Source organism: Dermochelys coriacea, chromosome 8, assembly GCF_009764565.3.
Source record: "Dermochelys coriacea isolate rDerCor1 chromosome 8, rDerCor1.pri.v4, whole genome shotgun sequence".
Classification (NCBI taxonomy): domain Eukaryota; kingdom Metazoa; phylum Chordata; order Testudines; family Dermochelyidae; genus Dermochelys; species Dermochelys coriacea.
The window spans coordinates 53,047,024-53,068,997 of record NC_050075.1 but is presented as its reverse complement, the minus strand read 5'-3'; the positions used below and the strand labels follow the sequence as shown (position 1 = coordinate 53,068,997).

At 41.9% G+C, this 21,974-nt stretch overlaps 1 protein-coding gene and 1 pseudogene across 2 annotated transcripts in view; both read left to right on the top strand.

Moving 5' to 3' along the window:
• The first annotated feature begins 2,938 nt into the window (after positions 1 to 2,938).
• On the top strand, positions 2,939 to 3,876 carry LOC119860219 (annotated as a pseudogene).
• Positions 3,877 to 7,255: 3,379 nt separating this feature from the next.
• The window catches only part of ACBD6 (acyl-CoA binding domain containing 6), a 138,612-nt gene continuing 123,893 nt past the window's right edge, over positions 7,256 to 21,974 (top strand). Inside the window, exons 1-3 of one of the 2 annotated variants that reach the window (XM_038413633.2) lie at positions 7,256 to 7,586; positions 18,772 to 18,836; positions 19,475 to 19,571. In XM_038413633.2, coding sequence (XP_038269561.1) covers positions 7,395 to 7,586; positions 18,772 to 18,836; positions 19,475 to 19,571 — 354 coding nt within the window. In that variant the 5' untranslated portion in view covers positions 7,256 to 7,394. The remainder of the gene's footprint in view (positions 7,587 to 18,771; positions 18,837 to 19,474; positions 19,572 to 21,974) is intronic. The other variant, XM_038413634.2, reaches the window with a different exon arrangement.

Sequence of the window (21,974 nt, the reverse complement as noted above, 5' to 3'; positions counted from 1 at the left end):
CCTCTCTATTCATTCCTTCACAGCAGGTATCTTTATTCCATTCATACCAGGGAGTCAGATATGCCCAACATACAGTACTAAAAAGGAAGGGTAGTCTTGCGGTTAAAGCCTTGGATTGGGACTCAGGAGACCTAGGTTCAGTTCTTAAGGCTATAACAGACTCCTTATGTGACCTAAGGTAACTCAATCTCTCTGGGCCTCACTTCTCCATCTGTACAATGGAGATAATACTTTGTCTCCAATCCTTTGCCTGTCTTGTCTACATAGATTGTAAACTATTTATCAGGACTCCAGATATGGAGGTGCAGGTTGAAGTCAAGGCCTGGGTAGGAGGGGACTCGAGAACATGGTCCGAGTTCAGTCTAGGGGGTTAAGGCCAGGAGCAGCAGTCTGTATCAGTATCATGTCGTAGGATCAGGTCAGAGTTTAAGACGATGATGAGCCACACCAGGTGGGAGCCAAGTGAGTCAACCAAAGCAGCGCTAGTATACCGGAGGCAAGGTCAGGAGTGGGGCAGGGGACCAGGAACCAGGAGCAAGGCTTGGGTTAGGAATAAGGCAAGTTATCAGGAGTACATAGCAGGATCTATTTACAGCAGCAAACCAGTGATCTGTCTAGTTGCACAGATTGCTTCCAGGTGTTTTCCTTAGGCCTTAAATAGCATGCCTGTACCAACTTGGAATGCAGTTGCTATTTAACATCCTCCCCAGTTACTGATGGAACAGAAAGTATTTCATTATCACTATATGATATAAATGTATCATTTTGCTTCTTTCTAAATATGGAACAGAAATATTTATTGAATACTTCTGCCTTTTCTGTACTATAATTAATAATTTTACCATCCCTGTCTAGTATCATACCTATATCACTGCTAAGATTCCCCTTTTTTCATGTTCCTGATATATTTAAATAATACCTTCTTGTTGTCCTTAATCCTAAAGGCCACAGGTTTTTTTTTTTCATTGATACATTTAGCTTCCCTTATCAACTGTCTGCATTTCTGAGCTGCCAATTTATATTCATTTCTATCAGCTGCTCTAGCTTTCCATTTGTTATATACTGTGTTTTTATTTTTTATTACTGCTTTTACCCACCCTCTTAAGCAGGATGGTTGATTAACCAAATAAGCCTTCTTTTGTGACTGCGATGTTATTTTGTTAAGAATTTTTTTTCAAATGCTCACTTTCCCAATTACCATCAACATTTTTATATTTAAATTTTTGCTCATGATTTCATTCAGCTTTGAGAAATTGGCCTTTTTAAAGCACTAACAATGTGTATTACAGGTCAGAAATATATTCTGTTTGCACATAGCAGATGGATTTAGATCGTGATCACTTGCACCTAAGCAACAATTAACTGATACCTCCATGATCAATTCATCTTTATTCACCAGATTGAGATCTAATACAGAGTTACCTTTGGTTGGTTACAATACTTTTTGTGTTAGAAAGTTTCCATCTATAACTTTTAGACGCTCCAAGGATGTTTCACCAGTGACGGGATGAGACTTCTAGCATACATCTCCAAGACTGAAATCTACACTGACCCATGAGCATATCAGGTTCTCTCTCTCTCTCTCTCTCTCTCTCTCTCTCTCTCTCTCTCTGAATTGTCAATAATTCTAAGGCAGGTAATGGTATATTTGATATCACATGTAATGTAGTGGTTCACCATCTCCATCCTGGGTGTTTTTATTATAAGAGAGAATAACAACAACAACAAAAAAAGCACATTAAGCTAACAGAAAGAAGTTAGCAGATTTATTCCCCCTCTGAGGCCCCCTAAGAGAAAACCCTGTTTTGCACATGACCCTTTTCTACCTGTCAGTCCTCAGTCCTCCCCAGTGGTACTACTGCCACACCGTCCGGCTTGAAGTAGTAATAACAAACACCAAACACATAGTCTCCATGATCAGTACCTCCACTATAAAAATTGTTCGAGGCCCATGCTGTTCCCCACTTGTCTGAATTTCTTCTAATAACAATCCCTAGTTCTACTCCCTCCAGAGTCCCAATGCTCTTAGTATTTGATCAGTAACATCCATTCATTTCCCCTTCAACATGCCTCAGAGCTGAAAAACCTCTCCCTTACCTTGTATCCTGTCCATCTGCCACTGTCACTCTCTTCTGACCACTTCACAAGGATCAGTGCCCTGATCTACAAAGAACAATTTTTAAATGTGGTATCACCTAATTTTTAAAAATGTGGAAAGAGCCACGCAGTCCCCAGCCCTTCCTGGTCTCCTCTCCCCCCATGCTTCAACTGGCCCCAGCTCCAGAACCATCACCAACTTGGTATCACAAAGGGACTGAGGGTTTCCCAGACAACCAGGTAACAGGACAGTGGGACAATCTATCCAGGGGACTAACTGCACTGGCCCGATCTGAGCCTAACAGCCTCTCTGAGAGGATTTACCCAAATCCTGCTGGTTTTCTCCTCTTAGTTGGGTTTCTGGGTGCTAAGGATCACCCAAAGCTGTAAGTTTGTCAGGTGACAGTTTGAGGAAAGTCTTGGGAAAGGTATGAGTGATTTCAACCCATAGGAGAGCTGCCGGATCCCTTGATATTCCAGTTATGCCTCATTTAAAACACAAAACCATTCCAGTGTCACCCAGTCCTGCCCACAGCATCCCCTACTATTCTAACTCCACTCCACTCCCCCGAAAAAGTGTTGTTACCTTAATTATAGGTTTTGCTATCCGCTCTATATACAGCATAAAGAAAAGGAGTACTTGTGGCACCTTAGAGACTAACACGTTTATTTGAGCATAAGCTTTCGTGAGCTACAGCTCACAGCATAGTGTAGTAAAGGATAAAGAGAAACAATAACTGTACTACATATCTGATGGTGAGGGCAAATGACACTGCAGAGACCTGTAATAAATTATAGTTATCATGCTCCTCAGATGCTCTTTGCATGTTGATCTGTCTCTGGTAGGACTGAGAGAACACCAAATGGCGGACGACGCCGGTGCTGCTGCTGCAGGAGGTGCGGGAGCTGCAGGAGGAGCAGCAAGAGGGAGTTTCCAAGGTGGCTTTGGCAGTGGTCTCCGAGGCCGTGGTCGTGGCAGGGGTCGGGGAAGAGGGCGTGGGGCCCGTGGCAAAGCTGAAAACAAAGAATGGATTCCTGTCACCAAACTTGGTCGCGTAGTCAAGGATATGAAAATCAAGTCTCTTGAAGAGATTTATCTTTTCTCCCTTCCAGTCAAGGAATCAGAAATCATCGACTTCTTTCTGGTAACTTCCCTGAAGGATGAGGTTCTGAAGATCATGCCTGTCCAGAAACAGACTGGTGCTGGTCAGCGTACCAGGTTCAAGGCTTTTGTAGCTATTGGTGACTACAATGGTCATGTCGGCCTTGGTGTAAAATGCTCCAAGGAAATCACCATTGCTATTCGTGAGGCAATCATCTTGGCTAAACTATCCATTGTACCAGTATGACGAGGCTACTGGGGTAACAAGATTGGCAAGCTTCATACTGTACCTTGCAAGGTTACTGGTCGTTGTGGGTCTGTTCTGGTGCGTCTGATCCCAGCACCCCATGGTATAGGAATTATATCTGCCCCTGTTCCAAAGAAACTGCTGATGATGGCTGGAATTGATGACTGCTATACTTCAGCTAGGGGCTGTACTGCTACACTGGGCAACTTTGCTAAAGCCACCTTTGATGCGATCTCCAAGACCTATAGTTATCTGACCCCTGACCTCTGGAAGGAGACTGTATTCACCAAGTCTCCTCATCAGGAATTCACTGATCATCTGGCTAAGACCCACACCAGAGTCTCAGTGCAGAGAACCCAGGCAGCTGCTGTGGCAACTACTTAAATGTTTTTGTATAAAATAAAGTGATAAGTGAACAAGAAAAAAAAAAGACTACTATCATTTCAAATCTCTTAGTTCTGCTTCAAATGGCTGCTTTTTAAAAGTCAACCTGACAAAAATATTTCCTTTTCCTCCACAGGTAGAATTTTCTTGGGCACGGAATGGCAATATTCAGTCTTCCTCTCGTGAGATGTTTTAAGGTCTAATATCTCACACCCTGTTTAGATTAGAACTGAAGCTGTAGAGCACTGGAAAAGGGAGGTCCCTGGTGTACAAGTGGAACATGCAGCACATCCTTCTAGCCCAGGGGTTCTCAGACTGGGGGTCGTGATTAAGGTAACATAACACTCAGGGGGTCACGAGGTTATTACATGGGGGGTTGCGAGCTGTCAGCTTCCACCCCAGACTCCAGCATTTACAAAAGTGTTAAATATTTTTTAAAAGTGTTTTTAATTTATAAGGGGGGGTTTCACTCAGAGGCTAGCTGTGTGAAAGGGGTCACCAGTACAAAAGTTTGAGAACCCTTGTTCTAGTCCCAGTAGGTCCCAACATATCAGTACAAAGTCATGATAGCTATATATGTGTTAGTTATTAGAATTGGTTGAAATTTTTCATGTAGGAAGTTTTCCTGCCAAAGAGTAAGTTTTCCTCAAAAATGAAAATTTTCATGGGAAAATATCAATTCTGACCAAAAAAATTAGTTTTCCTCTGGGAAATTTCAAAATAAAAATTTTCCTTTCAAATTTCCATTTTGAAACCAAATGGCCATTTTCATTTTGACTTAAAATGTGTTTCACTTTTTCAGTTTAAAAAAAATAAAATCCGATTTTGAGTCAAAATGTTGAGTTGAAATGAAAATTGTTAATTTGAATCAGTTCAAATCTTCCCCTGAGAACACCAGCATTTTTTGACCAAACATTTTCTAACAAAGATTTTGTTGTTTAAAATTTCTCCTGGAAAAAATTTTGGCTTTCCAACCAGCTCTACAATATGGATCATTTTTTAATATGTTGGTTATAATTTTTCTCTCCCTCTGCGCTCTGCACAGTTGGGGCCAAGATAAATAAGGCAAGTGGCTTTCCAGGTGGAAGGATACAAAATATAGCCCCAATGACAATTTTTAGAACATCCTGAAAATATTTCTAACATTCTTTTTAAAAAAACATATGTGGCGTCTACAGAAACTTTAATGGTGTGGAACAAAAGAAAGGTTAATGTGCATTCATTTGGATGGACCGGTGTATCTCACTGTCTTTGCCCCAAATGTTCAAACGTAAGTGTAGCCGTGTTAAGCAATTAAATTCATATTTAGGCCCCTAAAGAGAAGTGGCCTGATCTTCAGAGGCACATGTGGCTCCCCTTGACTTCAGGCCATTTATTCTTCCATTTGGAGGCCTAAATATGGATCTAAGTTTGAAAGTATGGGCTGAAGTGCCTTGCACAAGGTTTCACAGCAAAGTCTGTAGCAGCAGCAGATTAAAACCTGGTATCCATTGAGTCCTAATCCCCTGCTCTAACCATTAGTTACTTTGCCTCAAATAAGCATAGTAAAAAGATGCAGATGTAATCAGGACCCAGCTCAGATGCCATTTGAATAGTTCTGAACCACGAGCCATTTGTGTCTCCTCAATTGTACTGACAGAGAAGATCTCCTGGAGTTTCTTATCTGGTGCCAAATTGGCTTGAAGGATAATGGTGTTATCAGCCTCAACAACAATGGGGCCTGGAAGGGCTGTATCCTGGAGCATGACCTGAGAGACATGAACATCCTCCTCACTGAGAAGAGCAAACTTGCTATCCTGTGGGAGAAGCAGGAGGGCGTCCCCAAGCAGTGTGCCCCATCTAGATGTTGGCCATGAAAAAGAGCCCTGGCCTCTCCTGAAGGGGGATGCGTGGGTTTGTAGAGTCTGAAATATGACTAAAACTCAGGACTGGCAATGAGAGGGAAAGAAAAAATGTCTACTAAAATTCCACGAACAGGGAACCACATGCATCACATAGCATTTCTAGGTTGCAGTATCACATGACATAGACAGGTTTCAGAGTAGCAGCCGCGTTAGTCTGTATTCGCAAAAAGAAAAGGAGTACCCGTGGCACCTTAGAGACTAACAAATTTATTAGAGCATAAGCTTTCGTGAGCTACAGCTCACTTCATCGGATGCATTTGGTGGAAAAAGCAGAGGAGAGATTTATATACACACACACACACAGAGAACATGAAACAATGGGTTTATCATACACACTGTAAGGAGAGTGGCCAAACTGGACAGTCTCTACATAAAAGAATGAATGGACACAAATCAGACGTCAAGAATTATAACATTCAAAAACCAGTTGGAGAACACTTCAATCTCTCTGGTCACTCGATCACGGACCTAAGAGTGGCTATACTTCAACAAAAAAGCTTCAGAAACAGACTCCAACGAGAGACTGCTGAATTGGAATTAATTTGCAAACTGGATACAATTAACTTAGGCTTGAATAGAGACTGGGAATGGATGAGTCATTACACAAAGTAAAACTATTTCCCCATGGTATTTCTCCCTCCCACCCCACCCCCCACTGTTCCTCTGATATTCTTGTTAACTGCTGAAATTAGCCTACCTTGCTTGTCACCATGGAAGGTTTTCCTCCTTTCCCCCCCCCCCGCTGCTGGTGATGGCTTATCTTAAGTGATCACTCTCCTTACAGTGTGTATGATAAACCCATTGTTTCATGTTCTCTGTGTGTGTGTGTATATAAATCTCTCCTCTGTTTTTTCCACCAAATGCATCTGATGAAGTGAGCTCACGAAAGCTTATGCTCTAATAAATTTGTTAGTCTCTAAGGTGCCACGGGTACTCCTTTTCTTTTTATGACATAGACAGTTGACTAGAATGTTTTGGCAGATCCTTCCCTTTTCGTGTATTTGTGGTGGAAAAATTAGCATGGAATGTTCTAGAAAAACCCATGTGACTAGTCATGCCCTGGAGGTGTCACCTCAAGAGCTAAGAGGATAGTTAAGTCTCAAGAGTACCAGCTGTGCTGATGGGTGCTTGTGGTTATGTAGGTACATGCGCCCTAGAAAGCCGCCACCCCTTTGTTTCCCAATTGTATTTCGGATCCATGCTCTGACCGTGACCTGCTGTGACCACTGGCCCCTACACACCCTGACTGTGGGAAACCTACCGCATCCCTGTTGTGACCTCAGCCGCTATAGGCCCTGAGTGGGACCAGGAAAACCTACCGCATCCCTGTTGCGATCTCAGCCCTTACGCGCCCTGACTGGTCCCAAGCAGGCTGCAGGCTCTGACCAGCGGGCACTGAACCGTATCCCAGAGGGCGAGCAGCAGCCCCCTCCCCGGGGCCCTCAGCGCCTCTCCAGCCCCCCGCCGCCCCGCACGCAGCGGCAGGGACTCCCCGCGCGACGGAACCTCCCTCTTGGTGCCCGCGTTTCCGCCCGCGCCGCAAGCAGCGCTGCACCCCGTCCCTGGAGAGGCTCGGCGCGGGACCCCAGCGGCAGTTACCGGCACGGGCGGGGACGGAGCTGCCGGCAGACGCGATGCAGTGAGGGGGGCCGGGTTGGCCATGGCTTCCCCGTTCCCGGCCTCGGCCGGCAACAGCGGCGGCGAGCCGAGCTCCGGGGAGGAGTCGGGCGGGCCGGGGGAGGAGGCCCGGGCGCTGGCGGAGCAGTTCGAGCGGGCGGCCGAGCGACTGCCGGGGCTGATGCAGGCGGCCAGCAGGGAGCAGCTCCTCTACCTGTACGCCAGGTACAAGCAGGTAAGGGCCGGGCTACGGCGGTGACTCCCCGCTTCTAGCACCTCTATCCAGCGCCGGGCACGCTGAGGCAGGGCCTGCTAAGCGCTTCCACGCCGGTGCAGGTGCCGCGCCAGCGGTCTTGGCCATTGCACCGCGAGTGTCCCAAGACTGTGGGTCCTGCCTAAAGCCCAGCAGCCCCGTGGCTCTGAGGGAATCTCACCCTTCCTTAGAAAGGTCTCAGGCCTCGTGCTGGCAGAGAGAAACTGGGAAAAGGGATCCAAAAGCACCCTAAAGACCCTGGAGTTGGAAAGTAAAGGACAAGGATTCTTGTGCATTTATTTATTTTAAAGTCTCCTCGTTATAAAGAAATTTGGAGGGGTTTTGTTGTTGTTGTTTTGTTTGTGGGGGAGGCCTGACTCATGACGGTTCAATGCTTGTCCAGCCTGGTGGGGACCATGTGTTAGCTGTCACTTTGGGCTGGATGCAGTGTGAGGTGAAGAGGTCAATTGATGGCGGAACACAAGTTAGCTTTTGTTACTTTAGGACCCTTATGTATGTGAACAACCCCTCTGAAGTTAGTAAAAAGAAAAGGAGTACTTGTGGCACCTTAGAGACTAACACATTTATTTGAGCATAAGCATATGCATCCGATGAAGTGAGCTGTAGCTCACCAAGGCTTATGCTCAAATAAATGTGTTAGTCTCTGAGGTGCCACAAGTACTCCTTTTCTTTTTGTGAATACAGACTAACACGACTGCTACTCTGAAATCTGAAGTTAGTGGAGCTCCATGTGAGAGCCAAGGGTCCAACCATGCGGATCGTACTGCAGGACTGGGGCCTATGAACAAAAGAGCAGTGGCAGTGCTAACTTTTCCACAGCAACAACGTTTCTCAAGTGGTTCTGGGAATTACCCTTCTATCCTTACAGGTATTTCAGTGTTCAACCAGCCCATGTATTGAAACCAACAACGTGGAAGGAGAGTGTCAACTGAGACAGTAATTTTATAACAGATGTCTCTCGATTGTAATCTAAATTAAGACCCTTCTCACTGCAGACCACCCAGCAGATAGTACGCTTTCCATCACCTGCATCAGATTTAAGGCACTGTTTTAGGCCCTGATCCTTCAGGCACTTAGGCACAGGCTTAGCTTTAAGCACATAAATAGTCTGTTGAAGAGCTAGCTGGTCACTTGTTGCTTGGTCTTTTCTGTGTTTTGTGTTGCTTCTACAGGTGTCCAACCTTTGGACTGTAAAAGGAGCTGGAAATGAGAAAGGACTGCTAATCTAGCTGCCTCTATTTGGGATTACTGCTATGTAAGAGGATGAAAGGAGCTGCTCTTTGGAGCCTCCAGTGTGACTGAAACTGCCAGTCACCAGCAGGAGATGAGTGTCCAGCAGTGAAGGGATCAGATAGTGTGCTCAGAAAAGAAGATCGGGTAGCCGGGTAGCCAGTCCAAGAGAGCAGGAGACAAGCACTGGGAATCTTGTGGAGGAGTCAAGGAGTTGATAATCAGATGGCAGAGAATCATGAAGGGAGCATGAGAAGATAGAACAGAAACTGATTGGAATGTGAGATGAAATGAAGAATATGAGTAGACAATGATTTTTTTTTTTTTTTTAGGTCAAATGGTTACAATAGAAACAGCTAAAAATACCTACTATTACATTTCCATGTAAATCGTTGCTGTTGATGCTATCCAACTGTGGATGAGATCTGGAAAGTGGTTCATGAGATAGGAGGCAATGCACTAGAATCTCTCTATTGGGATATAGTCCTGCCTGTGTAAACATTTAACAAACCCTGCTACAGGTCCAGGAGGTTTCTGTTGCTCACAATGTGGGCTTCTCATACCATCTTAAGTGTTTCATAGCTCCATTGGGTGGAAAAGAGAATACAGTACAGTATGTCAGCTTTATGGTTGCATTGACATCTGATATTGGGCTCCAGGGGATTTCTCATTGCCAGATGTGAGACGAGAAATGAGGAGCTTAATGTTGTTTAGCTTGAAATTACTAGGAGGAAATTCTTCAGAAATAGTTTTCACAAACCCTTGAATTGTTCCAAGCAAAAAAAAAGCTGCTAACTGCATTGAATCACCACATATTTCAATAGCTGAGGTTTTAGACTGCTGGCAGAGAGGTGTGTGCAATGCATTTGACTGCTCCTATAGGTAACAACATAATCTGGTGTGTCTTGTTGACCATATGCATTAACAGTATCATTTTGGGATGTTGTGTACACAACAAATTATGGAACAAATATATATATATATTTTTAAAATCTCGTAAGAGTCTTATCTCTGGAGTCCAGGATGTTTTTAGGCAAGACTTACACTTTGTTCTTATCTCATCCTCCTGTGTTTAGTACTAATCCACATACTCAACCTTATAGAAGACTAGTGAGCTGTAGCTCACAAAAGCTTATGCTCTAATAAATTTGTTAGTCTCTAAGGTGCCACAAGTACTCCTTTTCTTTTTGCGAATACAGACTAACACGGCTGCTACTCTGAAACCTGTCATAGAAGACTCTGTGTTTCACATTGTCTAGACACAATGGGGCTGGTTAAGGAAAGAGCCTACATTTTGCAGATGTGGGCATCACTCCAGTTAAAGTCAGAGGGAGTCTTGCAAGCACAAGCTGCTGCAGGATCAGGCCCTGTTAACTCTGATTTTTTTGATCTGGCATTTTATGATTTAAGACAAAACTGTAGTACTTAACACAACTTCTTTCTAGTCACAGAAGTTATATCAATATGAATAATAGGCTGCTAATGTATTATCCAGTGGACAGTAGTAATACTTGTGTGCAAAAGGTGCTGACTCTAGATCTGTCTGCTGTTCCTGATTTGACATCCTTGTCTGTCCTCAAGTTAATATTTCTTGTCACCAAAGGCTTTGATTTAAGAGGCAACAACACCATAAAAGAGATGACAATAACAGCTGGGTTCTCTGTTAAAATACCAGTTAGAGAACACTTCAGCCTCCCTGGTCACTCAATTACAGATCTAAAAGTCGCAATTCTTCAAGAAAAAAATTCAAAAACAGACTCCAACGAGAAACTACCCAACTGGAATTAATTTGCCAACTGGACACCATTAAATTAGGCTTGAATAAAGACTGGGAGTGGATGGGTCATTACACAAAGTAAAAACTATTTCCCCTTGCTAATTTTTTCCTCTACTGTTACTCACACCTTCTTGTCAATTGTTTGAAATGGGCCATCCTGATTATCACTACAAAAGTGTTTTTTCTCCTGCTGATAGTAGCCCACCTTAATTGATTAGTCTTGTTAGAGTTGGTATGGCAACACCCATTTTTTCATGTTCTCTGTGTATATATATCTTCCTACTGTATTTTCCATTGCATGCATCCGATGAAGTGGGTTTTAGCCCACGAAAGCTTATGCCCAAATAAATTTGTTAGTCTCTAAGGTGCCATAAGTACTCGTTCTTTTTGCTGATACAGACTAACACGGCTACCACTCTGAAATCTGTTAAAATACTGTACGTTATTTATCGAAAACTATTTAGATATATAAACCTTCTCCTGGAGTTTTATTGTCTTTTATTGGAGTCAGTTTCAGATATTTATTTATTTTATTTGTGTGTCAGAAGCTTGAGAATAAGGGAGCTGTTCAGTTGTTGGCTCTAGTTAGACAATGGTGCCAGGGCCTGCTAGTGCTGAACTTCAGCAAGAGAGGAAGAATTGTCCAGTGGGTAAGGGTGCTAGCCTGGGACTCTGGAGACCTGGTGTCAGATCTCTGCTCTGCCACAGACTTCCGGTGTGACCTTGGGCAAGTCATGTAGTCTCTCTGTGCCTCAGTTCCCCAGCAGTAAAATTGGTATTGTGAGGATAAATGCATTAAAGATTGTGAGGTGCTCAGGCACTACAGTAATGGGGGCCATATAAGTAGAAATAGAATAACTAGTTGACAAGAGTCCAGTGCCTCATGAGTAAGGCTACGTTTTGGTCACGGGTATTATTAGCAAAAGTCACGGACAGGTCACGGGCAGTAAACAAAAATTCATGGCCATGACCTATCCATGACTTTTACTAATAATACCACTGAATAAAACTTGAGTGGTGGACTGCCCAGGGACCCCAAGGGTGCGGGAGGAAGGCGTCCAGGCTGCTTGGGGGAGGGGGGGAAGACCCCCACTGGTGCTGGGGGGAAGTGGGTGGCAGCATGCAGCCCAGGACCCCCACTGGTGCTGGTGGGGGGGTTGGCGGGGCCAGCAGGCTCCCTACCTGGCTCCATGCCAGTCCTGCAATAGCAGCAAAGTTTGGGTGTGGGATGGGGATTGTTGGGGCACAGGACGGGGTGAGGCAGGCTCTGGGCGGCGCTTACCTGGGGGGCTCCCTGGAAGCGGCGACATCCCCCCTCACTCAGGTCCTAGGTGAAGACTTGGCCAGGCAGCTCTTCACACTGCCTCTGCCTGCAAGCACCATCCCCTCAGCTCCCATTGGCCATGGTTCCCAGACAAAGGAAGCTGTGAAGCCAGCGCTCTGGGAGGAGACAGTGTGCAGAGCTGCCTGGCCATGTCTCTGCCAAGCAGCTGAGTGAGGGGGATGTCGAGGCTTCTGAGGAGCCCCCCAGGTAAGCGCTGCCTAGAGCCCGCCTCACCCCATCCGGTTCCCCAACCTCCTGCCCCTCTCACACCTAAATTCTGCTGCTGAGGGAGGCGGTGGCCCGAGACTGCCCCAGGAGTGGCTGGTGCACCTGGCGTGGGGGCTTCCTTAGCTGTCCCTGAGCCAGGTGCACCTGCTGCTGCAGAAGTCATGGAGGTCACGGAAAGTCACGGAATCCATTACTTCCATGACAAACTCACAGCCTTATTCATAAGTGATCAGACTCAATGAAAGAGCTGCAGTATTTGAAGAAGGCTCTCCTAATATCTATGGTTTCAGAGTAGCAGCCGTGTTAGTCTGTATTCGCAAAAAGAAAAGGAGTACTTGTGGCACCTTAGAGACTAACAGATTTATTAGAGCATAAGCTTTCGTGAGCTACAGCTCACTTCATCGGATGCATCCGATGAAGTGAGCTGTAGCTCACGAAAGCTTATGCTCTAATAAATTTGTTAGTCTCTAAGGTGCCACAAGTACTCCTTTTCTTTTTGCTAATATCTATCTAAATGATGGGGTGGCCAGACAAAGTTCAAGTGTTAAAATCCTGCACTCGTAGAAAAACAGAGCTCACACTGATTGGTGCAGGAAATGCATAATTCTGTGTTTTTTATGTGACTTTTCCATGTGATGATTTTTCAGGAACAGTAGAACATCATTAAACCACAAGTTTGTACTGAAAATAGATTTTGATTTTTTTTGGCTTATAGTTTACTGTAACACTACTGTTGTGCTGGGTCTGGGTCAATATGAGTGACATTATTCTCTCTGATCTAATGGGGAACACTGTGTCACTTCCTGATCCCTCCCTGTCATTCAGGGCTAGGACCCTTACTAATTGGCCCCTGAAGCTGATGCTTCTCCTGACCATTCCAGTATTTGCTAATTTGCAACCCTCACTGATCTGAATTTAAGCCCACCCCACTAGTTAGTGCAGATTAATGAGGTTTTTCTTCAGCTGCCCTTTCAGTGCAGGACAAACCACATGAAGGAATTCCATTTCTGCTTAAGAAATTGTGTTCACTTGGTCAGCTGATTGCATACTGATGGTCCCAGTTTCGTTCAAGTCTACATTCAAAGCTGTGCAATCAAATTCTGGAGCTAGGGTCCAAGTTTGACTGGCCTAAAAGAATTTATGATTTGGTGGGAAATAACCTGCAGTCTGGATATCAATTGCTTTACAATCTACTTCAGTTGTTGAGTAATGTAAAGAAAACAAACCACAGACCATGATTGTTTGGCACGAACTGGAGCTTCTCAAGCTTTTTCATGACACGGACTATAGTTTAATAGAGACTCTCATGGATCCCTCTCCTCCCATTCAAAATTGCATGGATCATCTCCCCATGATTTACGATCACATAACATCGCTATGGCAAGTACAGAAATTGCTTGCATTGAAAAGTGATATTAGGGAAGTATTTAATGTATTCTGACTGTCTTTTAATGCAGTTTATCAACTTGAAACAAGGAGGGCCCAGCACCAAGTTACCAGTCAGCCCTCCATGGACAACAGTATAGGAACCTCTGACTTGAAATAATATTTGGAGCTCATGTCTTTCAAAGTTTACAAAAGTTACAAAGTCTTACAAAGCTTTGTAGAAGAAGCTTTCTTAGCTTTCAACTGTAGGGACAAGAGGGCTGAATCTTTCACAAATGCTTTTCTCCCTATTATTTGTCAGGAATTCGAGTTAAACATTCTAACTAAAAATCCTTCCATTCTCAACTGCTCTAGTTTCAGTCTCATGTAATGTCAGAATCCCACTAGTTCTCCAATTTTTCAGGGAGTTGTACAGCAAAATGTGAGAAATAAAGAGCTGATATTTTTAATGTAAAAATTCAAGCAGTGCCCTCTTCCTCCTCACCCACCACCCCCTTCTTTATTTTTGGACAAAACTCTTGTAAGCCAACTTACTATATCATAAAAAAAGCAGAAAGGGCAAAACCACATTTTTTTTTCTTTTGCAGGTCATTTTAAAGTACTGTTCCTATATCTGTGTTGGCATCAGTAGTGCTGTTGCTATTGCACAGCAGGGAGGAAAACAATAAATGCCAAATTTAAAGAGGGGAAACTATTGTCAGGTTTTGAAGAGGGTCTTGGAAAACAATTATTAAAGTATTAGGAAAAGTATCTTTCTCTCAAAGTTGTTGGCGGTTTTGTGTGTAATTGCAATATTGGGCTAGAGAATGGCCAGGTTGGGGTGTTCTGTTTTGATGGTAGATCATATTTCATTTATATTTTTCAGTTTGTAAAAATGTACTCAGTGTCTTAGAGTGCAAGAGAAAATGTTTAAAACAAAATCTAAATCACAGTCTGCATAAAATCGGGCTACCAACAATTAAATTAAATTATATACAACTCCCCATGAGGCAAAAACCTGTTTTTACAAAGTACCTTGCTCTGAAGGCCAGGTGAGAAACCCTGTGATTCAAACTGGTGACATTTACCATGAAACAGCAAAACAAGTATTTTAGAAAACTTTTTTCATTTTTTTTTAAAACCCCATTCCCGTTCTGTAAAAAATCTAAATAAAATTACTGCAACTTCGACATCTAAGTTTTTTAAAAAGAGGCATGATTGATGATCGCAGATGCAGCATAAAATAACCTCTTAAGTTGAGGGATCATTAGCTGATCAAGCAGTTTAACTGGCTGAGCGGCAAGTGTTTTATAATAATTTGATGGATGCAGCTTGATTTTGCTTGACTAGCAACGTCTGACTAACAGGTTGTCATGATCTCCAAAAACTAAGTGCCCATGTTTACTCCATCAGGTTCATTTAAACATCCCAATCCCCCCCTATTTCATTTATGATGGATTTTGCCCTGCATTACGAAGACTTAGTATAACAATTGCTTTCAAGGGGAATTATTCCTATTTGCATCAGCACAGCTACTCTGACTTGGCCTCTGGTATAGGAGTATGCCTTAGCTGGGAATCTGAGTTTGTGATATAGTCATTTATGAGTGATTAAGAATGGCTTTTTAATTGGAGTCCTGAAATGTTTGGTTACCAATGCAGGAACATTTAATCACTTTCTTTCCTTCCTTTTTTTTTTTTTTTTTTTTTAAAGTCCATGTTTCATTCCATTGTTCATCAAAATGATGTTTAACCTTTGTGAAAATTCCTTGTTTGTATGCAGATACCAGATAATTTTCCTGGTCTTTGTTGTCTTTATCCTCTAATGATGGGGTCTGTAAATCCAAATGTAATATTAATGAGTACATGTAAATTAATTACGGAGGCATAGACCAACATGTCTTTTGTTTACTACCTGCCATTCCTTATTCTATGCTCCCTGGTTCCTCTCAGGAAAAATTCTGCTTTTAATTTCTCCTGGACTAGGGTTCAAAGAATTTATGCCTGTCAGTCTCTCTTCCTCACCCAGACTGTGATCCTGTAGTTGCTCCGTGCATGGATCTCCTGTTACCTTCTGGACGTGGACGTGGACCAGCCAGTGTCCCAGACTGGAATAAGTTTTGGGAAATGCACAGTATTCCCTTTGTAGGTGACCCTATTACTGAAAGGCAGCTGTTGGACTTTAGTCAAATAAAGGAGAGGAATTGTAAGTCTTCCTCAGCATTCCTTATAGCTATGAATTAGGGCTGTTAAGCGATTAAAAAATTAATCGTGATTAATCGCATTGTTAAACAATAATAGAATACCATTTATTTTAATATTTTTGAATGTTTTCTACATTTTCAAATGTATTGATTCCATTTATAATACAATACAAAGCGTATAGTGCTCACTTTATATTTATTTTTGATTACAAGTATTCTGCACTATAAAACCCCCCCAAAGAAATAGTATTTTTCAGTTCACCTAACACAAGTACTGAAGTGCAATCTCTTTATCATGAGAGTTGAAATTATGAATGTAGAATTATGTACAAAAAAACCCTGCATTCAAAAATAAAACCATGTAAAACTTTAGAGCCTACAAGTCCTCTCAGTCCCACATCTTGTTCGGCCAATCGCTCAGACAAACAAGTTAGTTTACATTTGCAGGAGATAATACTGCCCACTTCTTGTTTACAATGTCACCTGAAAGTGAGAACAGGTGTTCTCATAGCACTGTTGTAGCCGGCATCACAAGATATTTACATGCCAGATGCGCTAAAAATTCATATGTCCCTTCATGCTTCAACCACCATTCCAGAGGAAATGCGTCCATGCTGATGACAGGTTCTGCTTGATAAGAATCCAAAGCAGTGCATACTGACACATGTTCATTTTCATCATCTGAGTCGTCATGCCACCAGCAGAAGTTTGATTTTCTCTTTTGGTGGTTTGGGTTCTATAGTTTCCGCATTGGAGTGTTGCTCTTTTAAGACTTCTGAACGCATGCTCCATACTTCATCCCTCTCAGATTTCAGAAGGCACTTCAGATTCTTAAACCTTGGATCGAGTGCTGTAGCTATCTTTAGAAATCTCACATTGGTACCTCCTTTGCATTTTGTCAAATCTGCAGTGAAAGTGTTCTTAAAATGAACATGTGCTGAGTCATCATCCGAGACTGCTATAACATGAAGTATATGGCAGAATGTGGGTAAACCAGAGCAGGAGACCTACAATTCTTCCCCAAGGAGTTCAGTCACAAATTTAATTAATACGTTATTTTTTTTTAGTGAGCATCATCGACATGGAAGCATGTCCTCTGGAACAGTGGCCGAAGAATGAAGGGGCATACGAATGTTTAGCATATCTGGCACATAAATAACTTGCAATACCGGCTACAAAAGTCCCATGTGAACGTCTGTTCTCACTTTCTGGTGACATTGTAAATAAGAAGTGGGCAGCATTATCTCCCGTAAATGTAAGCAAACTTGTTTGTCTTAGCGAATGGCTGAACAAGAAGTAGGACTGAGTGGACTTGTAGGCTCTAAAGTTTTGCATTGGTTGTTTTTGATTGCAGTTATGTAACAACAAAAAATCTACATGTGTAAATTGCACTTTCATGATGAAGAGATTGTGATACAGTACTTGTAAGAGGTGAATTGAAAAATACCGTTTATCATTTTACAGTACAAATATTTGTAATAAAAATAATATAAAGTGAGCAGTGTACACTTTGTATTCTGTGTTGTAATTGAAATCAATATATTTGAAAATGTGAAACATTCAAAATATTTAATAAATTTTAATTGGTATTCTATTGTTTAATAGTGCGATTAAAACTGTGATTAATCACGATTAATTTTTTTGAGTTAATTGTGATTAATTGACAGCCTTACTATGAATACACCTTCATGTGTTTAAAAATATCCTGAGTCTGATTCTCATTTACACTAAGGCCTCTTTACACCACTCTGGTATTGTTAAAGGGACATTAAATGTAATTGATGGCCACTACAAAGCCCCCTCTGTGCTACCAGATCAGTTTAAAAGGGTCTTTATGTAAAGGCCTTCTGTGTCTACATGTGGAGTCCACTACACACCCTCTGGAATATGTTATCATCACTATCTCATCTCTTTCAGGATTGTTTATTCACTTACCACCCCTAACTTCTATGAACTGCAGTCCATTAACACCTCTTTTTTTGTAGCCTCCTTTTTTTGTCTTGCCTCACTCTCCTGTAATAAATCCTTTGTTTCTACCTACAACTCCATCCTCTACTTCACAATGTACTACTTTTCCTCTTTCTGACCAACTGGATCATCCCAACCACCTCCAATCTTGACTCACTTCCCATTTCTTGTGTATCTGCTCTGGCTGCCATGTTTCTAGATGCCTCTGGAGGAAATCCAGAGATCATATGGACTTCTTCCACTTAAGTTTGTTCTCTTTGTATTCAGCTTGGCCATCAAAGGTTATTAAACATAGCCCACTTATTTAGTTGTGCAGAAGGAGGTGAATTTCATCCTTAATGAATAATCATAATATGTGGTTTAGCTGTATACCTACATTCCCTAATACAAATGGGATTTTTCTTTAGTCTTGTTGAAGATGAGCTGTACAGATGGGTAATATACATAGTCGGTGATCCTTTGAGGTTGAAGATGATCTCTTTCATGGGTTTTATTTTTCATGGGTCCTTTGGTAACTGAGGAGTCCAATTCTTGAGCCACAGGCTCGTTGGCAGACATTGCAGGTGGTGGTGGAAGATGGTTGGGTTGCGATTGCTGTGTGACCATTGTCTTTCCTTTCTTTTCTGGCGTTTTTCTGCCACCAGGATAAGGAAGGCGATTTTCTTCAAAAGTGGACCACCTTTCTCTGACAAGTCTTTGAGTGAAAATCACTCTGCAGCATTACCTGCTGGGGTAATACGTGCAGAAGAAAGATCTGCATATCAGAATTCCATCTCTGTATCCTATACAGAAAATAACAGGAGGCCAATACACCAATAGCTGTGTGAGACTGTTAAAATAAAATAAAATAAAATTTGGAGTTGAGAGGTTTGCCAGAAAGAGATGAGGCTAATAACTGTTAATCAGACAGGAGTATAAATTTGCTCTGAAATCAAGAGGTGTAATAAATCTGGATATTTGCTGCTATGAATTGGCTAATAAATTATAATGATAAATTAAACTTTATCCTCTTCTACCGTTCAATGTAACAAAGGACATTTTTCTTCTTTAGGTCAAATTTGGAAACTGTAACACTCCTAAGCCCAGTTTCTTTGATTTTGAAGGAAAGCAGAAATGGTAAGAGGAAATCCTTGCAATTCTTAACAATTTCTGATTTGATTTTATTTTATTTTATTTTTTGGTCACATCTTTAGATTGATTGAACTAGAATATTATTTTGCATGTATCTCTCTCTTATTCTCTTGGATAATGATTAAAATAATCCTTTAGGGCAGTGGCTCTCAAACTTTTTTACTGGTGACCCCTTTCACATAGCAAGCCGCCGAGTGCGACTCCCCCTTTATAAATTAAAAACACTTTTTTATATATTTAACACCACTATAAATGCTGGAGGCAAAGCAGGATTTGGGGTGGAGGTTGACAGCTCGCAACCCCCCATGTAATAACCTTCCGACCCCCGTTTGAGAACTCCTACTTTAGGGAATTCTTAAAATGGTGTTGCTGTTCTGCTAATTTACTGTTGTATTGGTTTAATCAGCAACAAATAAATATGAGTAGGTGAAGGAATTTTTCTTTTTAAGCCTGACTAGAGGATTGATGGCATCAAAATTGCTTAAAAGATGTCTTTCCTTTGCCCAGAAGTATGAAGGTAGGCTTGCATTAGGCCTGATCACTGTTTTATTGGTGACAATGAGTAAAAGGCGGATGTATCGGTTCTACTGAGTGGGCCATTTATGTTTTTCTTTGTACCTCAGGGAAGCGTGGAAAGCGCTGGGAGATTCAAGTCCCCACCAGGCTATGCAAGAATACATTGCCACAGTGAAGAAACTGGATCCCAGTTGGAATCCTCAGGTAGGATAAATGGAAATAAATAACATGCAGAAATCAATTAAACACATTATTATTGCACCTGTGAATATTTGCATCAGGTCTTCATCTAAAAGAGCTCCAGGAAAATTTAATTCACTGCACAGGAAACATAACTTATTAGACAGAGGAGTTTTAAATAGTATTTCAGCCATCAGATTTATTACTTTTCGGATATTTAAGGGTTTCATAGTCTGGTGTACAGGCATTGTCTCTTTTTAAGAGGACAATTCTTTTAACTGGTATCTCTTTTAACTGGGCACCATTATAGCATCAAAATACAGTTGTCTCTACAGGGTGTTTGACCTAGAATTACAGGGAACTGTGGAACGTCTACATCCTTTTTATACACCTTTTAAAATACCTACTTCAGGCATGTTGATTTTATGACAGTAGAAAATTTGTGGTTCTGTTGCTCCTCCACCTTAGGAAAGAGAGCTTTTGTCTGAGCACAAGACTTGGAACTAAGAACTTGAGTTTTAATTCTGGTTTTGAATCCTCCTGTGGCTTTAGGGTAGATGTGGAACTTCTGTGGCTCAGCTTCCTCATCTATAAAATGGGGATACTAATGCTCCTCTGTCTCAGAAGTGAGCTGTGAGAATTAGTTAATATTTGCAAAGTGTCTGTAGGATGAAAAGCATTATAGAGCCTCTCTAGAAAAATAACTCTGAACTGTACAATCCCATTAACATACAAAAGTCAGTGATTTGCCATGCTCTACCTTACATAAAATCTTGTCTAACCTAAAACATCCATGCAAAATAAGAAAAAAAATCCAATAAATATCGATCAGTTAAAAGCCTGAAAGAATAAAAACACCTTGCAGCTCAAGTATTATTCATAAAGTAGGGGGGGAAACCCTTTCTATATCCTTATGGATGCAATTGCTGTAATGCAGCTTCTGTTGATGATAAATAGAAATCTTTCCATTGAAATGTCATGGAGTGTGGCATGCTTGTCCTCTGCTGGTGGCCAGTTCTGATTTTTATGTTAGTTCTCTGCAGCAAGAATCTAGGACATGAGTTCAAGAATTGACTTTGTTTTTCAAAATGTCTAAAAATTGAACCACGCAGTACATGAAAGAGCTGGAATTCTGGCACTATTTTTCCTGACAAAGAATGAGTGCGTCTGAGCATGATTGTTGCCCCCGGTATCCTGCGCTGCACATATCTATCCCTGTCACTCCTCAGTGGAAGATGGATAAGCAGAAACCAGCTCATGTTCTGGTCACGCTAATACAGCTGTTGGAGGTACTTTCATTGCAATTTATCTATGAGGTGAAGAATTTAAAAGGCACCGTCAAAAGTGCTAGACTTAAAAATGGACCTGTCTTGATTATGCTAATTCAGAGCTCTTTCCTTGAGGAGTCAATCATGACATTTTCTTTTGTGTTCTTTCAAAATTAATTTTTAAAAAGCATATGAATTCAGTACTGGGAAAGGGTGTTGAATGGATATCTCTGGAGACTGAACTCCTCTATTCACATAGAGAGCAGGCATTGTCACCCATCCAGCCCATTGACCAGAAAGGGGAGTTTGGTCATCAACTTCATTTAATCTTGGTGCCTCTGGGACTGCTAATAGTGGTAGTGATTTTTGCATTGTGGATCCTCATCCGCTGAGAACTGAACTGAGATCAAAGCCCAATAAAATACTGGTGTGACATTTTTTAGATTGTATTTGTAAATGTTGTGTGACTTTGAGAGTCCTGTCAGGAGAGTCCTGTCCTGGCTTAGTCCGTATATTGGTTCAAAGCATTAGTGCACAGGCTTGTTTACTGAGAGTTTCACAGTCATCCATGCATTCTTCTTTTTCCTGCTTTTCTTTTTTATTTCATGTTTTCAGTCATAGAAATGTTTGTCTGAAGGGTTTGGGGAGCAATGATAGACTCTGAAAGGGGGCCACTCTTAAGGCAGGTAGGGCCCAAAATGTCTTACCTTGCCAGTTTCATTCAGGAGTGAATGCCTGTCTCCAGCAGATTTTAGTGTTCTTACGGCTTTGAAACCACAAAAGGTTTCAAACCTCAAACTGGTTTGAGGCTATATCAGTTTCCTTTTCAATAGGTGTTTTGCTCTAACATTTCAGCAGATCTAAGTGTTTTAGACTCGTATGTGTAACTGTGAATTCTTTCTCAAAACTTTAAAGATATTAAGCATTTTCTGTTTGCTTTCAGAACTCCAGATATAATGATAATGAAAATGATGTAGGGATAATAATGTAAGTCTTCTGGATTGATGTGCATTCCCCATAGCTTAGACCCTTGAATTTCATATCCTGATTGTATCCCTTGCCTTGCAAACTGCCTGTGAGTGAGCCAGAAATCAGTTGAACAAGGTGAGAAGATTCTGCGTTGGAGGAAGGTGGTCAGAAATAGAATGGGGAAGATGAG